The sequence below is a fragment of the Lepisosteus oculatus genome, chromosome 5 (assembly GCF_040954835.1).
Source record: "Lepisosteus oculatus isolate fLepOcu1 chromosome 5, fLepOcu1.hap2, whole genome shotgun sequence".
Classification (NCBI taxonomy): domain Eukaryota; kingdom Metazoa; phylum Chordata; class Actinopteri; order Semionotiformes; family Lepisosteidae; genus Lepisosteus; species Lepisosteus oculatus.
This window is the reverse complement of record NC_090700.1, coordinates 8222485-8248031: the sequence shown is the minus strand read 5'-3', so window position 1 is coordinate 8248031 and position 25547 is coordinate 8222485. Positions and strand designations below refer to the sequence as shown.

Below are 25547 nucleotides of genomic sequence, written 5' to 3'. Positions count from 1 at the left end.
CATTCTGTAAATTGAACTGCAGCTGTTGCTTGTAGGGCTCAAACTCCTGTGCCAGCTCGTAGCCCTCATGGTAGAATGTAAACAGGCCTTGGAGGAAGGCCAGCAGCTGTGTGGAAATGAGCGCAGGAAAAATCAAACAAATTAGACACGTCAAATATGTAAATAGAACTGTCCTGAAACAAGAAGCGCAGTGATGAGCTATTTGCTTTAAAGTGGAAACATGCCGCGCAGTAATTCTCCTTTTAACAATACAGGTCCATTCCCAGTGAGAGTGATCTGTTTCCGTTACACTTTGAAGAATAGAAGATTTTAGAGGTGTTCCACAGAAGCCAGTGATTTAATTGTATTTCAGTATGAGATCTTTTAAGAGCCAGGCAATATACAGTATGATTGGGGGTTGATCATTTCTATTTTCTGGATACTTACAGCTTTAAACCAGAGGCATTTTTTAAACTGGATTAGATTACTAGTGACAAAAGGCAATTTTTCTTGACTTTTTTAGTCGGTAGATTCAGAGATAAAATCAGATTTTGCAGCCAGAATCTGGGGCTGCAGTTCTAGAAGAGCGCAGCACAGACTGGTGCAGAAAGCTTGAAACTGCCTGCCTTTCTTCTACATATCGACAAGAGTAAAAGAAGGCAGGCATAATGAGAACCTGCATTACAATTTCCCAAACTGCATTTTTTCTGTGTCAGATCAAGGTATGCGGAGCTAGAAGCTGGGTAATTGCTTTTGTGTTTCTTTCCAGTACCAGTGTTAGTTCTAAAACGCGCTGAAGGATTTTAATCTTGGACAGATTTCTGCACAATCACTGTCAGAAAAAGGCAACTCACACAACATACTTTTATATACTGAGAGTCAGTATTGAAAGATTTGAGTAAACTCAAACAAACTTCTTGTATTTTTAACATCTATTAGTATAGAAGAAGTCCTGTTGTGAAGTGGAATTATAAATTGCAGGCCATGGTATAGGTAGTAATAGCACTGTACTGCAATAGAAAACTGGCTGCTCTATTAGAGCCCAAATGCCAGTATCTCATCCTTTATAGCATGTGCTCCATATTTTCCCTCTTTCCCTAGGATCTGTAAATGTCACATTTACATTTTTCCAGCTGATGTTTTCAAACTCATCAAAATCAGCACCTTCGCCTTATCACCTTTTCAATGATGAGTCGTATAAAAAACACTTCAGCACTGTCAAGAAATTATGAGTGTTTCCACTTTTTTAAACTCTTGTCAAAGCCAAATTAAATTAATTTAGAAACATTGCAACCACAGTTGTATGATGTTTATTTTCAGATCCAGTCATAATGACATCCTGTAGATTTTTGAAGCACCTCTGAATTTTTCATTTCTGTGTAGGGTTCAAAGAATTGACCTTAACCTGTGTTCATAAAGCTCTTTACACACAGTACTTCAGTAAGATAATTAGCTTTTTATTTGCTTTTCATTTTCCAAGAGCTCCATCTGTTCTTATACATTCCCACATCAATTCTTCAAAGCAGTAAACAATTTGCTTATAATTAAAAAAGAAAATCCAATTTCCTTGTAGAATTATAAGTACCACTTACAGAAACTACAAACATTGAAACAGAAAGAAAACGGAATCCAACCCAGCCATGAATTGTGATTCACTTCCTTAGTAAATAACCTAGCAACAATTTATTCTACATTTCATGTAAGTGCAATGTAGAAGATGCCTTTTTGTGTAGATGTGTGTGAACCCTTCGTCTTTTAATTTTGAGTGTTCTCAACAGTTACAAAAATATATAATTTCAGTATGTCTCATCATTTAGCAGCGTTAATTCTGTATATTACTATATATTTCTAAATATATACTGTACGTACAGTATATGCGTATATTCTACATAAGTGTATATCTTGATAAAAAAATAACTTGGAAATTAAATCTTTTAAGAAGTTCATTCCTGTTACATCACAGTTACAATTATTTTAATTGCTAATTAAAAATGCAAAACAGATGGTGCGATACTATTTTTTTACACCAGAAGTACCATTTAACCCCTACAAAACAATTGATTTCCTTACCTTAGGAAAGAAGTACAATAATGGGAAAGATCTGAACATTAAATAACAAAAACTGATATTTTATTTTTTAAAGTAAACAAACATTTATAAGATACATGTATGAATGATTGCTTGCCCACATATAACTTACTGGTTCTACAAATTCAAATTTCTTTTTTTCTTGAACTTCTTGGATTTTGAAGACGTATTCAAGAGAGGCATCGTAAAAAAACTGGCGTTCTTTATGAATCTGGGAATCAGCCTGAAACACAAACAAATTTGTGACTAGTTTCTTGGATGCAAAATGGAAACTCATTATTAAGTGTTAAAAAACTTCATCCTTTTAAAAATATACTTTGAAGGCTTTATGACATGTATTCACCACTGTGATGTCTCACGATCATGAAAATATCAAACAATGGCAGAGTAAATAAATAATTTATACCAAGAAACACAAACAGAAACAAAATACAACACATTTAAACACATTATGGAAATTTCCTTCTGGGATATCATTGCATCCTAATGCAATATAATATCTCATATTATAACAGCATTTGAAACACACCTGTATATTTGCTTACCTCTTGTAAAAAAGATTCTTTCTTTTTAGATGATAAATTCATGTGCTTCTCCAACACTGAATAGTATTTCTCACTTTCTTTGTCAAATTTCTTTTTTCCTTCCTGTAAAATATGTTATATATTACACTGTATCTCTTCAAAATACAATAATGTTAGTTTATGATGAAAATGCATTTTTGTGTAAAATAAATTAAATTAAATCATTTCTTATTTATTGGCCTGCATGTCTGGTTTTAGTATTTTCTAGGGTTAATAGTAGCATTGTTTATAAAAACGTTTGAGTTTTTAATTTATTTGGAGATCCCTGTTTAAAAGAAGGGATTTCTTGGAAAAGGGCCTTCCAATTAAAAAAAAGGAAATTAAATCAGAAACAGCTTAATCTAGATTAAAAATTCTACTTTATATTCAAACAAGCAAGAGAAATAGGGGTTAAACTCCTACTCTGCGTATACATTCCAAATATTTTAATGCCTATAGCCCCATGTATCTAAATTCTGTGATGTGCCCCAAACACTAGCATCTGAAAATCAATGTTTCGTGCAGTTTAATGTTAAACCCACTAGATGGTACTCTATTGCTGTTTTTCCACCTTTGTGTTTTCAGAGCTGTCAAATACACTTGAGAAATAAGTGCACAAAGGGGGACTTAAGAATCATCACACAAGAAAGCCTTAGAAATAGTAGAAAAAAACATCCAATTTACTACAAAATATCAAGTACTGCAAAGTACTACAGTGATTGTTCATAAGGAGATATATACTGAGCATCAAAAGAGACTTGTCATGTATTCATGGATGCATGTCTTTTAGGAAAATGGAAGAGTATACTTATTTTGAATATTGTCATTTCGACTAAGTGATTATTCATAACTGACTGTAATTGACAGTCAGAATTGAACTGAATTACTTTGTTGCATAAGTACTGAATCACCACATTAGTGAGAGAGTTGATTGAGGGCAGGGGATGAATTCTGTAGCAAGTGAACAGAATCCTGCAAGACAGGATCTGCACAACCAGAGGTGTTCAGCTTGCATTGCTTCTAGTGGTGTGTATATACAATGCTACTAACTTGTGACTCTCACAGTAGATCTCCTCTTGATCAACCCTGTTGCTGTCAAATGTTAATCGAAACCTGTCATCTTCAGCAAAATGCCAGTGCAGCTACTGAAAAGATTATTGTTTTCCTGGTAACACTGTGAAATTACTGCAGTTATTGGCTAACTGATGTTACTTTTGATACTCAGTATATATTGAATGGTGTAGGTTGATTTGCACTGCATAAACTAAAAGACTGAAAAAAGATTTTGCATTGCACAGAGGGCTTAAATAATTAAATAACTTTTGCTATCTAGATTTGGTTATAATAGTTGCTAATATAGAATGCCCCCTCACCTTACAGAACAGAATGGCCCAATAGTCCAATATATTTCTAATAGTAAGTTCCTACACAAGCACTTTTTTTTAGCTTACACAATTTTGCTCCATGCCCAATCCACTGCCAATTCTACAACTAAAATAACCATGTCCAATTTATTCAATCCAGCATGAACAAAAAAAAACCCAGCACAATAAATATATCAGCAAAGCATTTTTATTTTTATTAAATCAAATTCACTGTGCATCTGATCCGCATTTCTAAATATATTCAAATTGCACATCATCCCTCTGCACTATGAAACCCATACAAAAATGCAGGAATGTTTTTCTTTCCCTTCAGTTACAGTTTCCCTTTATCAAACAGCACACCTGCTGTCTAAAGCACTTCCATGGCACGTGACTCTATGGCTTGATGAGCCAAATATGGTTTGTCAGGACTGGAAATATCTGGAATTGGACTTGTCATGCCTGCAGTTAGAAAATTGTGATGCAGATTTAACATTTCTACTTACAAGTCTCATACAAATGTTTTAATGAAGCTTTACTGAATCAGAAACTACCTTTCCTATACCCAGCTGCAAGACACATAGGGGTTTAAGAACTATGCATGGCTGGTTTCACTGCATTCTGACTGAGCTCACTTCAATAACACTTGCATATTTGGAGCCACACAAGGAAAGTTTTTTTTTTTCCCTGAAGCGGAAGAAGAAATTAGATCCTGGTTGTTTATATTCCAGTTTGGACATAAACAAAACCCTTCCCATGACCTTAGAATTAACCCTAACTCTTTAAACTATTAGCAACTTCTGCTTGAGAACCGAATATACAATTGGTTACTCACTTAACCTGCCTACCACATGCTGGTAATTAACTCTATATGAGGGTTTATTACAGAAAAGTCTTCAAAAAAGCTCTGCCACAGATTTACATTGATTGTAATTAAGGTCGATTATTGTTTAAATGTAGTCAGATAAACTCCAGCTGGAAAATGACTTTTCTTCCAAACCTTTTCCCAGAACCCTTCTGTGTAAGTCATTAGTAAACTGAAATCAACATTCATACTAACATTATTTTTCTCCATTGTTTTGTATGTTAGATATAACCCTGAAAAAATGCTAAAGTGTGAATAGGTAGTGGTATAGGTACTTTATATTTTTTACTTTGTCCCACAGATGATAAAAAACAAGTCACAATAAGAAAAGAAGAGGAGCATCTCTATCACTTTCATTCAATATATATTTAAAGAGTGAAAAATCAACAATCCTAATGTCGATATTTTACACAACAAAAATGTCTTTTGTGTTTTCTGATTGGAAAAACTCCACAGAACCTGATGATTGTTTCTCATAGGGCATCTGGGAGGAGGCTAAGGGAAGACTCATCTCAGAGGTCCTGGTGTGTGACCAAAATACTTCATATACAGCCCTGTAGCAATTGTGCACAGTTCTGCCGTGTGGAAAAACAGCTAATAATTTGGCAGTTTCCAATCTGGGATGAAATAAAGGTTGACTGAAAGCAAAAAAAAGGCACAGAAGACAAACAGGCAGGCAAACAGACAGATGCAGAGCAATATGCAGTGTCCTAGGCTTCCAAACTGATGATATGCTGATACGTAATGTATGGTATTTGTTGGGTTCTCACTGTATCATGTTTTTATGGTAAACATTAATCTCCATCGTAAAAAATGAAATACAAATCTATTAATCTTTCTCGCAATTAAGGAGAAACGGAAACAACCTCTGTTAGGTAATGAAATATCTCCCCCTTTGAGGAACCATTTACTGCTTTATCCTGCTGAGAGATATGGCCTTGTTTCCTTCCAGCTTTTATTGTGGTCATTCCCCATTAGGAATGTTTTAAACTGTGCAACTACACACGGGTGGATCCTGGTAGAATGGTTTAACTGTGTTATAGAAAGCTTTGAAGCTGAGCAGCGTGCCTTAATGAAGTAACTGTGGAATCTGTCTGCAGACAGAGTCTGTTAGGAGCCCTGAGAGGATTAGAATTCCGAACAGGAACTCGTCTCAATCCCATACTGAGAACAAACACCACCAGACAGCCAGTAATGGATGGGTAACAATGCCAGACATACCCTATCATTAGCCAACAATATGCATGTAGACATCCAAATGCATCCAAAGTTAAAATTAGATAAACAAATATCACCATTGTGCCTTAATTATAATTTCAGTGTGACTGTAAGCGGGACTTTAAAGTAGGATCCACTGAAGGATTGCCTTGAAGGCAGTTTGGCTACTCCTCCATGTTACTTTTAAAGCATCTAATTATAATCAACACTAGAAGAAATGCCAACTAATATCCTTATGCAATGTGTTCCTCAATTTCGTGAGATTCTTGTACAACTAGTTGTACACTAAGAAGCAAGACTGATGCTCAACCACTATTTTGCGACCAGCATTTTCGTTTGCAGTTACTGATATTGAATTTGGGAACGTTCCGATCTGAAAAAAGAAATATGCATGAAAAACCAAAAACAAAAAGGTATGTTTTTAAAATTTAAGGGGATTACCACAAAGTTGCAAGTGGAATTGTTAAATTGTTAATGTTTTCTTCTGATACGTCAAACAAGATCCATCTGCTTAAATTACTTTTTGGGACATTCTAAATTTGTATAACCTATGAATAATCTGTTATATAATTCAAAACTGCCCCATATAGGAGGACTATGGGTGCCAATTTTTGGGGGGCTGATCGCAAAGCAAGTGAACTGAACACCATGTCCAGAATAAACACACCACTGTAGTCACATTACTATTTGTAACGCTTTCACATCACACAAGCTGTTCATACTTGCACAGAGAAAAAAACAATTTGGTGAGGTTCCAAACCTTTATTAAAAACTTTATTTTTCCCGAAGCTTCTGTTTGTTAGAAAGAATTTCCTACTAAGTCCAGCTGCTAATAGATATTGGATAATTCTTAACATCTGTTCTCAATTATTTTACAAACAACAAAAAAAAGTACTACAATCATAAATAATATGATAAATTATTAACTGATTCTTGTTGAATACAGCCATGAAAGCAAACATTTCTTTGTGGGAGGCAAGGAAGTAGAATATTGGTATGGTACCCCAACATTTTTGTAACTGCCATTAAAGAGTTTAGCATAGGTTGTCCTGGAATTCTAGCAATTAATAATATTTGAAAAACAACCTTAAAGCTCTAAATATAAGTCTCTATTTCAGATATTTCTCTAGTTCTTCAAAAGCGCAGAACTGGGTATTATATAGAAAGGTACAACAAACTGTAGATGTTCTCTGCTGCAGGCCCCAACATGTTAGCTGTCCCACTATCAGACACTGTCATTGGGCTAATGAATGCAGCCTGTACTTTGGCATGTCCTGATAGATCCTAGCTGCTTACTGCAGTGGGTTCCTGAAAACCTACAATGACGTCTTTTGATGCTCTGTTGAGACAGGCTGTTCAATGCCATTAAGCAGGAAACCTGTGGTGTGTTCCTCTGCAAGATAAATTGGCTCGATCAAGCTAATGATCACACAGACTTATTAATAGCACTTAAGGACATAGCTTTTGCTGTGCCTTACTAGATTCAGCCTTCCTTCTACATGAAGATACTAAATCACATGCCTTCTATTGCTCAGGCTATATTTTGACCTCCTCTTCACTCTAGCTATGCAGGTTTGAGACCCCCATAAATATTATTATTACTACCCATAATGAAAAGAGAGGCTTCCGTTTATGAAGCAGTTCTCATACCAAAATATTCCAAAGCTCTTAGGAGTTGATCCACTTCCTCCACCGAAAAGTGCAGCAATTGCCAGTGCAATGCCTGGAAGCTATTATGTGCCTGAAGCCCCACTATATAGCAGATCAGGTGGAGAAATTAGAAATTACTCCGCCAGTGGAATTACAGAGGAAAATTAGAGAGGCCAGAGATCCTGAAGTGGGCTTTATGAGGGTACTGGGGTTAGCACCTCTCCCTGTGCAAACAATGCCGTGAACTCAAAAGTATGAAAACAAAGCCCTGGTATGCAGATTTGGCTATCATTGTATTATATACCAATATATGCATAGCAGCAGCAAAACCTACAAACTGTAAATGGGGCTGTTAATGTTCTAATTATAGACGTGAATCCAGACCCAGAAAATAAGCAATAATGAAACTGCACACCGTCTGATGGCAGCATTATTAGACTGCTACACTTTACTTAAAGTATTATGAATTATGATACCTTTTAAATGTTAATAGGGAGCAATTATTTAACAAGAAGATACTAAGACGATTATGTCCTCATGACTAGTTAGTTAATACAAATCTACAGCAACTAAATGAAATATGATGAGAGAGGGAATAACAGCAGATTAGCAATGAACATTGCACTCTTAGTTAATAGGTATATTTATCAGAATTGCACTAATTGGAAATGACTGGTTTCTTCTGATTAGAGAAGGATCACCTCATTGCTGAATTTTGCTATTTATTTTTTAGTCATTGCACTAACTCATTTAAGACTTTAATCTGTTGCTTAAATGTTGAGTGATATTTGTATAGGGTCTCTCTCTCAATCACTAAATCTTTGAAGTGCTGCCTCTTCATTCCTACTGTTAGCTCCGCAGTCTCGTAACAAATATGGTCAGACCACTGATGATGAAAGGAGTCTGAGTGGTTATGCATTGTAATACTGTTTAGAATGTGCATTCACTTTCCAACATCTCACTTGCTGTGAGTACAGAACTCAATTAGTTCTTTCGGAAGACTGTTGTGTTTCTTTGATGGGAAATCTAAGGTGAACACAGAAAAAAAAACATTTTGGATTCTTTCTTCATGCTGCATCAGAGCTGGTTTTAAAATATTTAGAATCTCAATGTTAATAACAATTTTGAATTACCGAACAAAAATTGGGGTTGAGAGGGAAATAGAAATGCATCTACCTTGTTTTTTAAGCTTTTAACAGCTTAGTGTCAGAAAGAATGTACAGAAATGTAAAAGAGGAAGGGAATACTTCACATTGCTACTGGTAACAGGGATAATTCGTATTAGACTTAAGACTTATTATGTCAGAAAAAATATTTTTTTGTGCTTACAGTATGTAGCACTAGACATAGAAAACTGCAAAAGTATGTGAGCATGCTGCACATTTACAAATGTACAGGTTTATTCTCATTGTAGCCTGAATCTATACACCAGTGAGGGAAAAAAAACATTTGAACCATATATTGCATAATGCAGTTTTCATGTTCTGAATGACGACAGGTTATTTATATACAATCAGTCTCTCTTTTTTGGTGTGATTTAGGTTCTGGCTGAAGATCTAGCTAGCTTATGTCACGGATGTGATCATAGCTTTGTACCACAAGGTGGGCAGCATTATGTCTTAGAGGAATCAGAAGTTTAAGGAAGCCACCACAAATTCCCAGGAAATAAGGGGTGATTCTCATAAAGCTGCTCCAGTCAAATCATTGACACTCATTACTGTTTTCTTAAGGCTGATCTATTTCTGGAACTCCTTCGGGGCAATGACGTGTGTGAATGAGTGGTGCTTTATATTGTGGTAGAGTGAATGCCAGCAGGAACAAGCAACCATCTGACCTAAGAAAACATCTAAGGAAGTTAGGTGAAGCAGAGTTGCAAGCCAAGTCTCACATTTTGAAATGTTTATTTATGTTTTCTCCCAGGGGCCAATTGAATTCCATAGTCTGAAGTACCAGCATATAGTTCTTCAGGGTTTTTGAGTCTGTGCTCTGTTTCCGAATGGGATACAGTCTTTCAAAGTAAAGAAAAGGAACAGAAACAAAAAAGGGCTTAGGGCAGGATAGGGGAAATAGGGAGCTAAGAAAAACACAGTTTACTTTTGCATTTCAAACGTCAAAACCTGAGGAATAATATCCACACTGAAAATTCAGCTAGTGTGTAAATACACGCACCAGAAATCATTCATCCTTGTCCACTGCTATATCCCTACCTTCTACATTTTACATTTATCCTTAGCTGATATAAACATAACTGTTGGGATTTTCTCTTTTCAGTTTATGCAATGGTCCATTATGGTTGTTAAAGGACATAAAGAATGCTTCACATTTCTGATGCAGAGCTAAGCTTTCCTATCAGTTTACTATCCTGAAATGCTGTGGTCAGATTTGCCAGGAAAGCCCTATTAGAAAGAAGACGGGATTTATCGGCGCTATCTTACATTCACTTTGCATTAACTACCTGGGACTGCACCTCCCCCTATAATAACACAATAGAAAAAATACATCATACAAAGCGTTCTCCTAAAAGAAGGATGGAGGAAAAAAAAAACATACTAAGTTTAAACATCATCACAGATATGTACTTCAAAAATACTTAGGTTGATCCTGTGAAAACTAGTAAGAAATAATGATTTTGACTAATTTGAAAAAGGGGAGCAACTAACTATTTCTTTCATATCCCAGTTATCAGCAGCTTGGTGACTTTGGTGACTTACTCAGCTTAATTCACAACTGAGTCCATTGAAGGCTACAATAAAAGTCAATGAACTTTAAAACAAATATTGCTTAAGCATTCCTAATGACTTATCTGATGGAGGTAGGAGGGAAGCAGAGAGAGAAAAAGTTTCACTTTGGCCCCGGCAGACAATACATCAGTGAATGACCTCACTATCAGAAACAGCTGGGGAGCAGGCAGCCACAAAGTCCAAATAAGGAAAGTTGTTTAATGCCTCAAATCCTTTCCCAGTTAGCTCATTTGACTTTTCCCAACATTCTGAGCAGTAATTGGAGAGGTCAGACTCTGCAATTCATCAGGATTCCCAGCGTTGAGTAAGGCTGGGCAGACCCCTTGCGATCTCACTCTTTTATCTCAGTCTGGTAAAAAATGTTTATCCAGAGGGGGCTGAACTATTAGTAGGAAATGGTTCATGGAAATTAAAGACCCTAGCAGTGACAAAGGCACAGACTTTTAACAAGCCATGTTATAAACAGACTTCTTCAGAGATCCATTGTGTAGCGTACTATGGAGCTGGGCACAGTTTTCATGTAGCCAGATACTGTATACATATGCCTTGCTTTTCAGGGTGTTCTATTCATACTTGAATGTGTTTTGGATTCAGTCTTAGAAGTTAATTTCATAAAATGTATTTGCTTTAGTTTCCAAATTACTGTCATTTGAAAAAAAAAACTTTACATTGAATCCATTATTTTTTAATATTTTCTTTAGGAAGCTAAAGAAGATTATATAGAGAATATAACCCCATATGTGCCACACAGACACCATTGTCAGTAAGAATGTTAGAAATAGTAAGGAAACTCTGTAGCATTCAAGTAATATGAACTGAGGGCAGACATTTCTTTCTGTAACTAAAACATAAATCAGAGAAAAATTAGTAATTTGGCAAACATGAATTAAAATGTACATCCGTTTTGGAGAACCCTGCACTGAATCACTGCTAGTTTCTGGATCTCTGTCTGTGGGGAATACTGTGTGAAAGGAGCCTGAAGACGAAACAGGCCAGATGTGAATAATCTCACTCCTCCAAACAGTTGACTGCAGACGGCTGATATTTTACCATGACCGAATCTTTTGTTTTGATTAAAATTAAAAGAATTGGTCAACGAAAAGTAGAAGACTTCATAGGTTAAGGGAAACTTTAACATATGTAATACCTGTGCATTATAGATGACAAGGGTTTGCTTTGATTGTTGGTCAATTTTCTATTGCAATTCTAGTTCCACTCAAGTTTTTTCAGTTTTTTTTAGTCTTGACAATGGAGCAGAACCAGGGCATGTGTCAGAACATTATAATATGTACAACATCCTTTTAAAGAATGGTTAACGATTTTGTTTAAGCAAATATTGTGTTATATCAGCTGACAATTGCATGGATATTGAAATTAAATTTCGACTTATGGCTGATAATGTACAGTACCAATCCCATTAGAACAGTCACCATACAAAGACGATATTTACTTCTTTTTAAGTGAAGCTTCTCTGAAGAACTGAAAAGTTTTTCTCTTTTATTATTTATTCCAACTCCAAACTGCAAAAGGAATACTCAAGAACTCCTATAGTAACTGCAAAGACTGAATGTAAGGCTACGGAGAATTTCAAACAATTTTCCTGCTCAGCTATCAGCACAGTGATGGGTATCTAAGCTTGCATTCCTGGAAATGTATTGTTTGCACAGGTTGAAGAAAGACATTTGCAATGGTCCCAAGGTTTGCCTTACTTGGCTATACTTCTTATATTTGTAAAAGTATGGATTCCAAGATGACAACTGATAAGATTTATTACAGATCTTAACAACCACAGTAAAACCCAAATATTTCAACTTCTTTTAGTTAATTAATAAAACAGATGTACCAGAGACGATTGATTCAGAAATGTCATATACAGTATTTATATGAATGTTGTGTATACATGTTGTCATTTTTAAATGTCACATTATTAACTAATAAAAAAATGTTCACTAGCGAGTATCTGAAAACATAGTAACATAACAAAGGAATGTTAATAGAAAATGATAAAAAAACTTTACTTGAAATTCTGATCTACAGTAAATTGCTATCTAGTTATAACTACTATAATTACTTTACTTAAATGAAATAGAAAGCAAAATCACATTTTATACTCTGGGAGAAAAGAAAAACCAGAACTAATGTTATTTTGGTGAACTCAGATCTTATATACAGTTATAAATAAAAATTGTCACTTCGTCAACATATGTTTCCTTAGATAGCTTGGGATAGTTCAGTAGAGATTTATTATAATACACTTCAAAATCCCATTTAACTCAGACCCTGGAACTGCCAGGTTCCGCTGCATATAGGATCTCTATTTATTACAGCAACAGGATTTAAATAAACCGATTCAAAATGATAAAGCTTATATCAATAAGTGACTGGGCACAAGCTATTTCCATTTTAAATAGGGAACATATTGGTTTGTTGATTGGAGTGGTAGAATTAAATCTGTGGAGAATGAGTTCTGCTTCAACAATCTGCAGGCTAGTCCAGGGAAACCAGGAAACTGGCTGTGTAAGGGACAAGCCATATCCTGGTAGACATATGTCCACCACTCAAGCCCAGGACTATCACATCCATCTGTTCCATTTGGATAATTCTTTTCATCCTTCAGTGCCAATAGCACAGGAAATTCCAGGAAGAACTTGAAGATCTCTGTACAAATCAGCATGGCAAGAAAGACCTTCACACGTAAACTCAACTTTAATACAGGCATAAGTAAAAGTCCAGGTGCTGGTCGTGGCTTAACTGTTTTTTAAAAAAGAACAGTAAAATAAAACACTCCACTGTGACTGTCACAAATTTTATAGCCCTGATAAACGTGGCAATGCATTCAATTCAATGAATGTTAAAATGTAACAAACACAGGGAAACTTGAGTTATACAACAAACTTCAAGTTAACACACTTCAATACACTTCAAGTCTTTGAGCCCGTGCTCAAGGCGGCCTCTGGTGCTTGCCCTAGTGTCACTACACCTCTTCATAGAAAAATCCTTCACATCACGCATTAGCAGAATATCTGTAGTGTGGGCTGTGTATGAAAACAATCTTAGAGGCTGTTGAGGAATAAATGGTGGGTGTGTCTCTGACTGTGGAGCTGTTCAAGCCATCCAGTGGGACACTGTAAATGTGAAATGATATATAGAGGGGTCTTGTTTAATACAAAAATGCCTTTGGTGCAGATGTGAGGCAACCTTACTGCCCTTAAGAACTTGAAGAAAGAACAGCTACGAATGAGAGAGCCATTTGGTCCGTATTTTATCCAAGTATCTCAAAGAGACATTTCTTGATAAATGCCAGAGTACCAGCTTTGATGATATACTGTAGCTTGGTAGTCTACTACTGACTCTCATATCAGCAACATACAGGAGGTGACAATTGTTCCCTTCCCGCAGGCCAGTCCAGCATGTTGATTTGAGAGCCAGACAGTGCAAGACAATGAAGTGTTAGGATTACAATAAAGCAAGTCGAAAACAATGTCTTGGTATGACCAATTTTTTTATCATGACCTGAGTCCAGTTGAACACCTGTGGGACCAACATCATCGGCAAGAGACAAACAGCTCTGGACAACAAGCTCCTGCTGGCTGCAGCCGAGCAGGAAGTGCGACGGAACATCCCACAGTAGTCTGTCAGAGGCTGATCAGGACTGTTAGTCAGCACGACCTGTGTTTTATTAGTCCACTGGGAAGTAATATCTGATACTAGTTTTGTAATGTTTTCATTTGTCAGTATGTCATATTTCATTATATAAATTTAACGTGTATTTTCTGTTATTTTGTTTCATATGCCTATTTAAAATATTTGGTAAAATCCATTAGATCTGATTGATGCTTTTTGTTCCTTTTAGCATTTCCAGCCAAGATTACCTTTCCAGGAAAGATATTTTAAAAGATTTTTCTTAGATGCTGGGGAATGTTAAAGGGGCATCAAATTAATATTGTAAAATCCCTGTCCATTGGTGAAGTATCATGTTATCAGTCTTGTCAGTGATGAATATAAGGAACTTCCCCAAAACAGTTAGTCTTAATCTGTCTAGCAAAGACTTTGCAGAAGCTTTTTTTCTCCCATGGGAAAAAAAGCAGAAAAACAATAACAGATAATCCCACTTAACACTGTAGGATGTGTGACCATTTAAAGTATATTTATGGGAATACAACTACAGAGTTAAAAAAAACAGATGAAAACTTGGTTAAAGCAGCCAATCTAATATTTGTTATAAAAAAAATCCCAGCTGCATTAAATTCATCCTTCAAAGAGGAAAGTTCATGTGCGAAAGTTCTAGAATTTAGAATGACACATAGTTCATATTCGACATATTGTATACTGTGCACATTCAATTAAAACATATCACAGATATTATTATGTTTAGAACTTTGTCTTGATAAAAGTAGTCATGACAGATTATTGAAATCTGTTTGGTTGCAGTTGTCTATTTTAAATACCTGAACAAATTTTAAAAAGCACAGTATATATACAATATTCTAGCAATATTTTTTATATGATTTAATTGAGTGTGTCCTGTATATGTAAGTAACCTCAAGAGGAAATTTGAAATTCTGACTGACTATGAGAGATTTCATCACATGCAATGCTATTCAACAAGAAAGCAAGACAGCTTCAAGAATGAAATATGTTATACTCTGTCAGTCATGACAGACATTATCTTAACAGAGCCTGACAGAAATTACAGCTCATAAAAAGACAGGGTGAGGCGACCAGATCAACAGCAACAGAGTTTTAACAGTAAAGCAGTGTTTCCTTGTATCCTTGGAAAATCACACAATTTTCAGAGGTGCCAATTATTACCAATGAATTGATAATTTTCACCTACTGTAGAAACTAGCAAAATTAGACAACAGCAGAAAAAAATATTGCTAGCAGTGTGGTTAACATGTACTCAGTACAATTTATTAATTAAAAATCATGTACTTACATGCAACAATTACATGTGATTAACACATACAGTATCTTATAAAATATTCTTCCTATAAATTGTATACACATATACAGAATGCAGCTAGTCCTTTTAACATTTTTAACAAGAAACAGTGGTAACTTACTTTTGCTGCCCCAATTTGCTCCTTACGGAACTTCTCCAGTGGAGTGATCAGAACATCGTCTGCATTCTGGACCTGAAATCGGAGTAACATTTGTCAATGTTCATCTACTAATGGGACAAAAAAATCATCAGAATCTTAATTTTATTTAGTTCCTAAATACAGGGTTATTGATTGAAAGTTTAACATGTTACTTTTTTGTGCAGTGAACTTTCATAATCGGAGACTATAAAGTATCAACCAGAGATAAATCTCCACTAAAAACTAAAATCAAAGAATAAAAACTCATCCTCTTAGTTATGGTGAAACCACAGTTTCTAAACCTAAATCACACACCTGAAGTAGGTTTTATAGCTGAAATTTCTTTTTAATTTTTTTGGGAACTAATTTCTATTTGTCCCTTATATATTTTTTATATTCTAGTCCTGCCTATAGGTGTACAAAATAGAAAACAACCACATCATAGTATCAAGCAGAAATGAGGTAACAAAACAATTTCATTAGCACGGTGAGTTCCCTTATTTCTAAGTCACGAAACTCTTGGTGTGGGTACATTATACTCACTCACTGCTAATGTTACAACTTGTTGGGATGTGGTGAAAGTTTAAAAAAATGTATATATGCATAGGTTTGATCTGCAGGCACTTGGAATGTATCCTCTATAGGATATCTACTCCCAATTTATTTTCCTATACAAACTGCATTCCAATAAAAAAACAGGTGCTCTAATCGGTATATTGGGAAATCAGCAAAAAGGTTGTATCCCAGGATGCAATAAATGATAGGAGTAAATGGCCCACTTTTTACAGGGTAAATATCAATCTTGCCTTACCCACAGGAAATAACATTTATAGCAGTAGAAGGAAGAGCTTCATACATTCACAGAGCATGTTTAAATTTAGATAGATGGAACCATATCTCAGTAGATGTTTCTAGAGAAAAACATTGAGTAAACGCAGAGCGCTCAAAAAGGGTCATGGAGGATTTTCACAGACTTGCTCGGTGCTGATGAAGATAGAAGGTGAAATATTGCATCAATTACTGTGGACAAACTGCCGCGCCACGTAAAAATTCAAATGGTTTATTAATCTGCCTGTGGTGGTTTTTAGATAGACTCTCTGATGCCTCCTCAGAGATCAAGTGCAGACAACACATTTGTTATGCAGTTGCACAGAGCTGTCTCAAGTGACAGAGCACTTTGGCTGATTTAGTGAGTGATTCTGTATCGGGAGTGCAGGTGATAAACTGGGACCCGAGCTCTATAATACAGCAATAATAACAGTTCTAATTTTAGAGGTGCATTGGTCTTATGCAGTATCATTTTCCTTGCCACCACCCTCTCTGCTTTCTCAAGTGCTTGTTATTATAAATGTGGATTACCCAGACCCATAAATCACAGCCAGTGGATGTTTTCATAGTTACAAAATACCTTTTCCATTGGATATCTAAACGTCTGCCAGGATTACATTTCACTTTTCAGGCTCCTATCCAGAGAATGTGATTATAGTTGATCTGCCCGGCCATCAGATTTTTAAACAATGGTAAACCAAAACTCTTGTTTTTATAAAGCTTTTTTTTCCCAGAAATGACATGGTGACCAGATTTAAATTGGCTTAAACTAAGTCAGACTTGAATAGACTGTTGCAAATACATTGATGAAAACAGTTTAAAACTGCTTTTCTAGCAGAAACCTTTGCATAGCATCATCTATGTCCAATTCTGCTTACATACTGTATACTGTCCTAAAATTGAATGTCCCTCTTTGTACTTTGAATTACACATCCAAATGAATCACATGTAATTCAATTACACAGTTAAGAACTGAGAAGCTCAAATCCAGGCTTGAGAACAGGAGTTGAGGTTTGTGATGAAAAAAAATGTTTCCGTAAAACAAATATTTTTTTCAATTGCTATTCTTAAGATCATAAAGACATCATTACTGTACAGTACAGCATAAGATAAAAAGGTATGATTTTACAACAATCATACAGTTAACTACATGATAGCTTCTTCACTGGTCTGTTTTACTTAAGATTTTCTAAATCTCAGTGAAACCAACACCAGTTTTTCTAGTATAACATTATAAGTATTTACCTGTATTTTACTGTAAGTGTTCATGTAGGAAAATGGTACAAGCCTTTTATATTTTATTAAAATAACCAGAGGCAACAACAACAACTTCATCTAGTTCAAGGAACAAGCCAGTACTGCAAATCTGTCTCTCTCTTTAGGGCCTAAATTGAGGGTCTCTCAAACTTTTATCTCTTGTGGACCTCTTTATAAGAGGTCATTCTCAGTAATAACTTCCAGTTTGAGAACAAGGTAAAATTAAGTTAAAATATATTACTCTTAGAAACAGGATATTCAAAGAAGCTCTGTCCATAACAGATCCACTATGTGAGAGTGTTTTACACATTGCTGAGTTTTGTGGTAAAAGGTTTTGCATTGTTTCAGGGGACCCCCTAGGTAGACTCTAAAGACCCTCTGGGGTCCCCAGACTCCTGGTGGAGACCACTGGTCTAAATAGCTTTTGGAATTTAAATCTGTTTTCGGGAGACCATTACCTAAATAACTTTCAACTTCCAAATGACTCCAAGTAAGCTTTCAAAAAATACATTATGCAGACTCTGTCCAATGAATTGCACAAACAGTACTTTACAACATCCCTTACTTTTTTTACCCTGTAGGGGAAGAAATGTAATGGTTTTCAGTTGTGCTTCTGTAAGCTTACCCAGTATGAGGTTATATGCAATGTTGTGAGCACAAATGCAACGTAGTTATTTTTAGAGTGACTGCCAAGAATACAGAAACTTGTCAACTTATATTCAGATAGAAAGCTGCCGAAATGCAAACTTACAGTACAACACACACATTTCTTTTGTTAAGAACAGGTTTATTATTTCTTGGCCACATAAATATGCCAATGTTTAAGGAAGTGAAATTACAGTCATTCGACAGCTGACTCAAAATTACAGAGCAGCCAAGTTAGGCGAATAAGCTATACGATAGTGACAGTGTAGTTATACCCATCCATCATGCAAACTATTGAAATGAATTACAAGTTGTAAGGTATATGAGAAGTGTCCTTTCAACAAAACTCAGAAATCACTAGCAAAGTGAACTATGCATTTTCTTTTATAAAAATCAATACATTTTAGTAAATTAATGTTAAATTAATTAGTAAACAATGTTAACAATGTCAGGCGTATCTTTCATGTCTAAATACAAGAGTAATAAAATAAGCAAAAAAAAAAACCTCAATAATGAATGTACTGTATAAACACTTCCGTGGAACCTTGTACTAATATGTACAACCAGAATATCACACCAAAATATTGCTAGTGACCCACTGTGAACAATTTCATAGTAACAAGAAGCAATAGTTAATGAGGCACTGTAATTGAGGGGCTTATAATAAAGTCCTAAAAGGGAATAAATCATTTATTCTGTGTGACATATACTAAACTATTATACTAAATTTTGGTATATACTATTTATTGATAATATATATTTAATAGATACTATTTAGTATATACTATACTAAAATTACTCCTATAAAAGAGTAAATAAAGATTGGATTGAATTAAAGTTTAGTTGTGGTTCTAAATTTAAAAGTGGAATCATATATTCACACTGAATAACAGCCAAGTTATTTTTCGTACAATCTCAGGCATCTGTAACCAGTTAACTAAAGCCTAAGATTAACTGAAAACTCACTTTTGGGTTTGATGACCAATCAACCATTTTTAAATAAATAGGGATAAATCAAAACCCCATGGTTGTATTACCTCACTGTTTGGTGCAAATAAACCCAAAACACAACAATTACTGGCAAACACTTCAAAATTCAGAACAATGGACGTTTATGAGAAACAAAAATATTTAGCCTCTGTAAAATATTTTCCATTTTTTGTGAAATCTATTCGACACAAAATGAAACCTAACACAGAATGGAGTTTGTCATACAGTACCTTTCTCTAAGAATGTACTGGTGAAGTATTACAAATTCCTCTTCATTTGTCTGTTAAATACAGTGAAAAGCATTGAGCCTGCTCACAAATTCCCCATGATGTTTTGATATACATAATTCACCTCCTTTGTTCATAATTCATAAAATGGCATGACAATAAAACAGAAAATCCAAAGTTCTAAAAAAATTATCCAAAAATGGCAAGGAGCTGTTCATGCAGACAAAAAAAGTAACCTGATCAGACTGATCTGCTGACTCAGTCAAGAATGTTTAAACCATTTTCTTGAATAGCTCATGAATATTTATTTACATAGTTGCTAAAATTCAGGTGCATACAATTATCTAGGTAACTGAAATGATTAAAATTTAAAAGTTTCTGCTGCAGTTTTCTAAAACACTAACTTCAAGAAGAGATACATTTGTAATTCTGCGGTGAAGTTCTTTCTTCAGGATTATTACCGTTATTTTGTTGATATAATCAAAAATAGAATTTCAGAATACACCTAGTTATCAGACCATCATTATTAGAGCTAACGACTCTGGCAAAAATGGAAGTCCAAAATGACCCAAGTCATTCATGACTAAAACATCCTGAAATCTGTGATTCTACTGAATTTGTTTTTTAGCCAGAAAATCAGTACAAATTAAAAAGATGCTCATCAAGTAGCAGAATGAAATTCAAAACAATATGAAAGTGAAATAAAAACATACAAAAGTGTTTTATACTAATATCAGTACTTAGTATTTTAATTTACAAAAGTATTACCTGACATTTGTTTCTATTAACAAAATCCTTTAAAGATTTGTGCTCATGAACATAGTTCAAATATATGTTACATATTGTTAATGAATTTATGTACAGTAAGTAACCTTATATGAATCTAAGGTAGACAGATTAAGGTATGGAGAGTTTTACAAACTGTTCAAAAATTCTATATGACACTGTGAAATATTCTTGAAGAAGCACTGACACTGACAAAGAAAATGGCACAGTATGAAGAAAGGGGGTTAATTTATTTTCCTTATCCAACTTAATAAGGAAATAAATAAAAAATAAAAAGCTCAAATCCCGCAAAAGACACCCTACATATAGTTTACCATATGTTTTTACCAGTAGTTTTGGCAACAGTACATAAAATAACATTCTTTCGGAGGAAATGCTCTCATTTACTATAAAATAATAATGCTATAATTAGCAGCATTCAAAAGCTAGCCACGCAGATTAGAAAAACATATTATTATATACACAAGTTCCTTTTATATACTTTCCCAGGAACTTAAGTGCTGGCTTCGAGTCACATATAAGAATTACCAAAAATAAGTTCCACATGCCTTAACTGAGCTTGTTGCTTTTCTTGCCAAATTCAGTCCAGGCTATAAACTTAAAAGGCCAAGTCCACAGATGTCAACCAACCTTCACACAATGGAATTATACACGCCTAAACAGCTCTACATGTGAGGTCTGTGATCTCGCAGGGTTTATAGTATTTAATTCAGCTGCAGCAATAGCAATGGTTACAGGTGTTTGTTGAGGAGAAGGAATGTCTTGTTTTTCTCTATATATTTAATTTTGTTTTTCAGATATATTTTTGATTTGCAGGATTTCATTTTCCCCCCTAATAAATGTCAACGGTCTGAAAGCAGTCTCATTTTTCATCGAGACACTTTACATTTAAGGGCAGATCATGTATGAATAACATTTCAAAGATTCTGAAGGTCATTTTTTAGTGGTTCAGTAGTTTTTAGTATCATTCAATACAATAAAATTAGACAGCCCTGCAATATCACCCTGCAACTCCACAGCTGGCAACCCACTGAAGCTCAGCAGGTGTGAACCTGGCCAGTACCTGGATGGGAGACCTTCCAGGAAAGCTAAGGTTGCTGCTGGAGGTGTTTGAGTGACCAGTTGGGAGTGCTCACCCTGCAGTCTGTATGAATCCTAATGCCCCAGTATAGAGATAGAGATACTACAGTATATTGTCAAAAAGGTGCCATCCCTTCAGATGAAATGTAAAACGAGGTCCTGACTCTCCATGGTCATTAAGAAAGAGCAGGGGTGTCATCCCCCAGTCATGGCCAAATTGAACTGGCTTCTCTCTGTTCTCCTTCCCACTGACAGCTGGTGTGTGGTGAGCATACTGGTGTACTTTGGCAGCCGTTACATCATCCAAGTGGGGCTGCACATTGGTGGTGGTGGAGGGGATCCCCATTACCTCTAAAGCATTCCGAGTGGAATGTCCAGAAAAGCACTATTTAACTATATGGATATTATTATTGTTGTATAAAAACCTGCTAATTCAATGCCAGTAATTGGTAGATGTGTCAGAAATGTGATGTTAAACAATACATTTGTCCCCAATCTCCCTATTTTCTCAACTTCAGTGTCAGTCCATGCTTAGTGGTTAACAGAAGAAGGGCTGCAGTTATTTAATGTGCCACAATTCTGTATTTTATTAATAATAATGTCAGATTACAAACCACTTCTTAAGTGCTCATTCAATTTCTCAGCCACATCAAGATCAAATTCTCTCTGGTATTTTCCAGCTTAAGGAATTTATATTACAGAGAAAGGGGTGTTACCCAAATTTCGACAAGCTAACACCAAATTAAATCCTTTCCCTCAACAGTCTGTGGTCATTGAACCATCTTTACTAGACATGGAAATAAGTTCCCTAACTACTGGTTCTGCAATGTTTTTTGCAATATACTTCAAATTATATTTCAGTAGTTTGGTCAAACTCAAATTGATGTGTATTTATAGTGTATTTAAAGTGTATTTTGCAAAATTCACCTGGCTGAGGAAACAGCAACCTGACCAAAGTTATACACCTCACCTCAAACACACTTTGCAAAGAATGAGCCAGGGAGCTGTTTCAAGAGTGAAGATAAGGTGGTGGGAGGGATGTGAGAAAAATGTGCAGAAGGGTGCTCAGAAAGAGAGATATCAATGTGTAAGAGAGTGGAAGTGGAAGAGTCTGACGCCTTTTCAAAAGTCTGTGTAAAAACTAATGTGAGGTTAAAAAGGTACCGTAAGGCAGGGTAACACATTAGTACCAAAAGTACCCATCGTCCACTGACATATCAGATAAGGGAACGGTTTTGTTTAGTGTGAAGCACAAAATGCGGTAGCTTCACTAAAGCTTTATAAATATACAAGGGAGACTGTCCTTTGAAGAGAAATTTGTTCACTGCACAACAGAAGAAGGAGGCAGTTCTGGCAAGTACAAAGCTAAGGGGTGGTAAAAGTGTGGCTTTTTAGAAGCAGCTCTGACACTTGAAGTTTTTTTTTTTAAAACCTTGACAAAGAGCTCAGGGATGTAGGGATGTTTTTAATTGAAGCATTTATCATCCTTAAGGGATTTGACAATGTCACCAGCAACTGTTTGGAATTAGCAAAAAACAACCAGTTAAAAAGTCAGGCTGCAGCTTCTCCTTTGTAGAGATCTTTCCCCAGTGTCTCATTAACACAGTTCTTCTAATCCCAGGAACAATCATTTCCTTTCTTTACCTTTGTCAGCTTGCTGATATTGAATGTCACAGGTCAGGCCTAGTAGTAAAATTGGTAGTGAAAAGTACACATTGGAATGATGTAACATCTAGGACTAGGGTTAGTTACTGTTTCTCACTTCCACTTTCATTTGAAACCAATTCCATATTCCAGTTCCAATTTCCATTCCTCTTTTGATTAACTGATGAAAAGGGAACAGGAATTGTTTCTGGGAATTTAATTGAAAAAGGAAATGGGATTACAGTATGAAAGTAATATAACCTAACAGTGGTCACATCTATCCACACGGAAGTGATAACAGGATTACGCAAAACTCATGGAAATATATACATAGAGGAATTAAAATGCAACAAATGTGTTTTCAGTAGCATTTATTGCATGTAATGTTTTCAAGTATATTTAATCAGTTTACAATCCTAGTAAAAAATACTCATTTTGATACAGTAGCTCAAACAGATTAAAATTTCTTTAAAGAAATTATCATCACCAAAAGAAACCACATTAATTATATGTATTCAGATATGTTTATTTTTCACAAGAACATATTTACAAGGATTTGCATTAATGCATCCACATATCATTTCATTGTAATATATTTTTTTTTAATATGTCATTTCATTTTAAACCATTTGTCAACCTTGCTGTTATAGTTTCAGAATGGGTGTGTCCATGTCTTGCAGTAGTTAATGGGTTGCACTGGTTGGTGCCTCACTGACCAAATCAAATATGAAGTCTGACCTGCGCATTTAAGATTGGCATTGAAGGCCTCTGGCTCAAACTGTGCTTGGGTTTAGATTTGCATTCAAAGCCCAATTCTAAATCAATTATTTTCTAAAAATGCCCAAAGAAACTCTCTGCTCGTAAATGGCCTTGGACTTCACACTGCACCATCAACTGATAACCATAGCAACGACACAACCTTAGATTGAAGTTAGACTGTTTATCTGTTTCCACATGAATTTCTCTAATCAAAGCTAGCCTCAAACTTGTAAACATCCGCTTTCAAAGGAGGAACCTGATGGAATAAAATTGCACATGCGGCACATTAAACTTTATTTACTGATATACAATATGAACATACAGTATATAAATTATTTTGTATGGTTTCTTTTTTATTTCACATGGTTTCTGCTTGCTGTTTTGTTTTTGCAGCACATTAAAAGAATATGTTTGTTCTTTACTTTTGTAAAACATTACTACTCTGGAAAAGAATGAGTTTTTCTACTATTTTCAATTATACACTGCACAGGCTGCACTGTTTTGTGTCTTTGCAATGGAAAGAGTCTGGTTGACAAACTACAGGTGAAGATGAATGAAGTCTTCCATAGCTGGATAGGGTGTGTAATTCTGAGTATTATGGAGAACAACAACTTGATATATACTCCTCTTAGGAAGCTATTAAGTGCAGAAATCAGGCAAAGGAAAACACATTTTAAAGGCTCCAACTTCAAACGCATTCCCTTAAGTACGAGAACACTGCCACTGCTATGACCAGAGGCTCTAGGATGTCATCAAAATGTTTCTGCACAAAACATTTTTAAATCATGATGAATCCTTGCCGTTTTCCCTGCTAAAGAAGCAGTCAACAAAGGAATTTACAAAGCAACTCTCGGGATAGAGGTATTTAATAAGTCTCTCCTAAAATAACACTCTTGGGCTCCTGGCAAGACAACTGCAATGCACACCCGAGCTGGAATGGGATTCAATATCTGGCAGGCAGCCAAGGAACATACAATAAAACTCTTCATGCCTGACAAATCCCGCAGATTTTCTGTTACTAGCATAGCAAATGCATTTTTTAATAGGCTGGTAGGCCCCTACCTTAAATATGTTAGTTAATAATCTTCCAAATAAGCTTGGGGTTTTTAATTTGAGACACATGGATTCCTGTTCAGGACCAAAATGTAAACGTCACTGATCAATTCATTCACTTAACAAGTTTTTTGTTTTCAATATGCACAATTGAATCCAGATGTCTGACAGGAGTTTCAGTTCCTATAGCTAACTGAGCTGTCAGGAGGTTCAGGTTCACACCGAACGGTGACGCAGTTCACATCCTGAACAGACAGCTTTCTCAGCAAATTTCTCAATCATCAAAATGTCATTGGTCTCGATGTGCTGCACAGCAAGATGAAATTGAATTTCCTCTTGATCCAGACTGGAACCTGTGATGAGTGGTTAACTGGGTGTGTACCTGTCATAGGCATATGTCATTATAGTCCCTACCACATTGCAAAAAGGACACGAAAATCCATATTATCTGTTATAATACTAATAATGTTTTGTCACCTATTTGTACTGGGAAAATGGGAGTCTTTTCATCTTTAACTGGATAACTGAGTGAGTCTGAGAGCCACAAAGCCAAAGGGTGTTTGAAGCCTATCATTTATGAAAATCAAATTAGGATCTTCTTTATATCCATGACATTTAACCTTGTTTCAAATGGAAATGAACTGTTAACACACTTACTACCACCTATACAACGGAACAACTATTGTATTTTCCTAAGGTTATTTTTTGATGAAACAGTTCTGAGCT

At 35.4% G+C, this 25547-nt stretch overlaps 1 protein-coding gene across 2 annotated transcripts in view; it reads right to left on the bottom strand.

The window, feature by feature from the left end:
• The window catches only part of arhgap42a (Rho GTPase activating protein 42a), a 72833-nt gene that overhangs the window by 16320 nt on the left and 30966 nt on the right, over positions 1 to 25547 (bottom strand). For both annotated transcript variants that reach the window (XM_015341746.2, XM_006627785.3), the window contains exons 4-7: positions 15535 to 15606; positions 2613 to 2714; positions 2180 to 2290; positions 2 to 106 (exon numbers count right to left, since the gene is read on the bottom strand). In XM_015341746.2, coding sequence (XP_015197232.1) covers positions 2 to 106; positions 2180 to 2290; positions 2613 to 2714; positions 15535 to 15606 — 390 coding nt within the window. The remainder of the gene's footprint in view (position 1; positions 107 to 2179; positions 2291 to 2612; positions 2715 to 15534; positions 15607 to 25547) is intronic.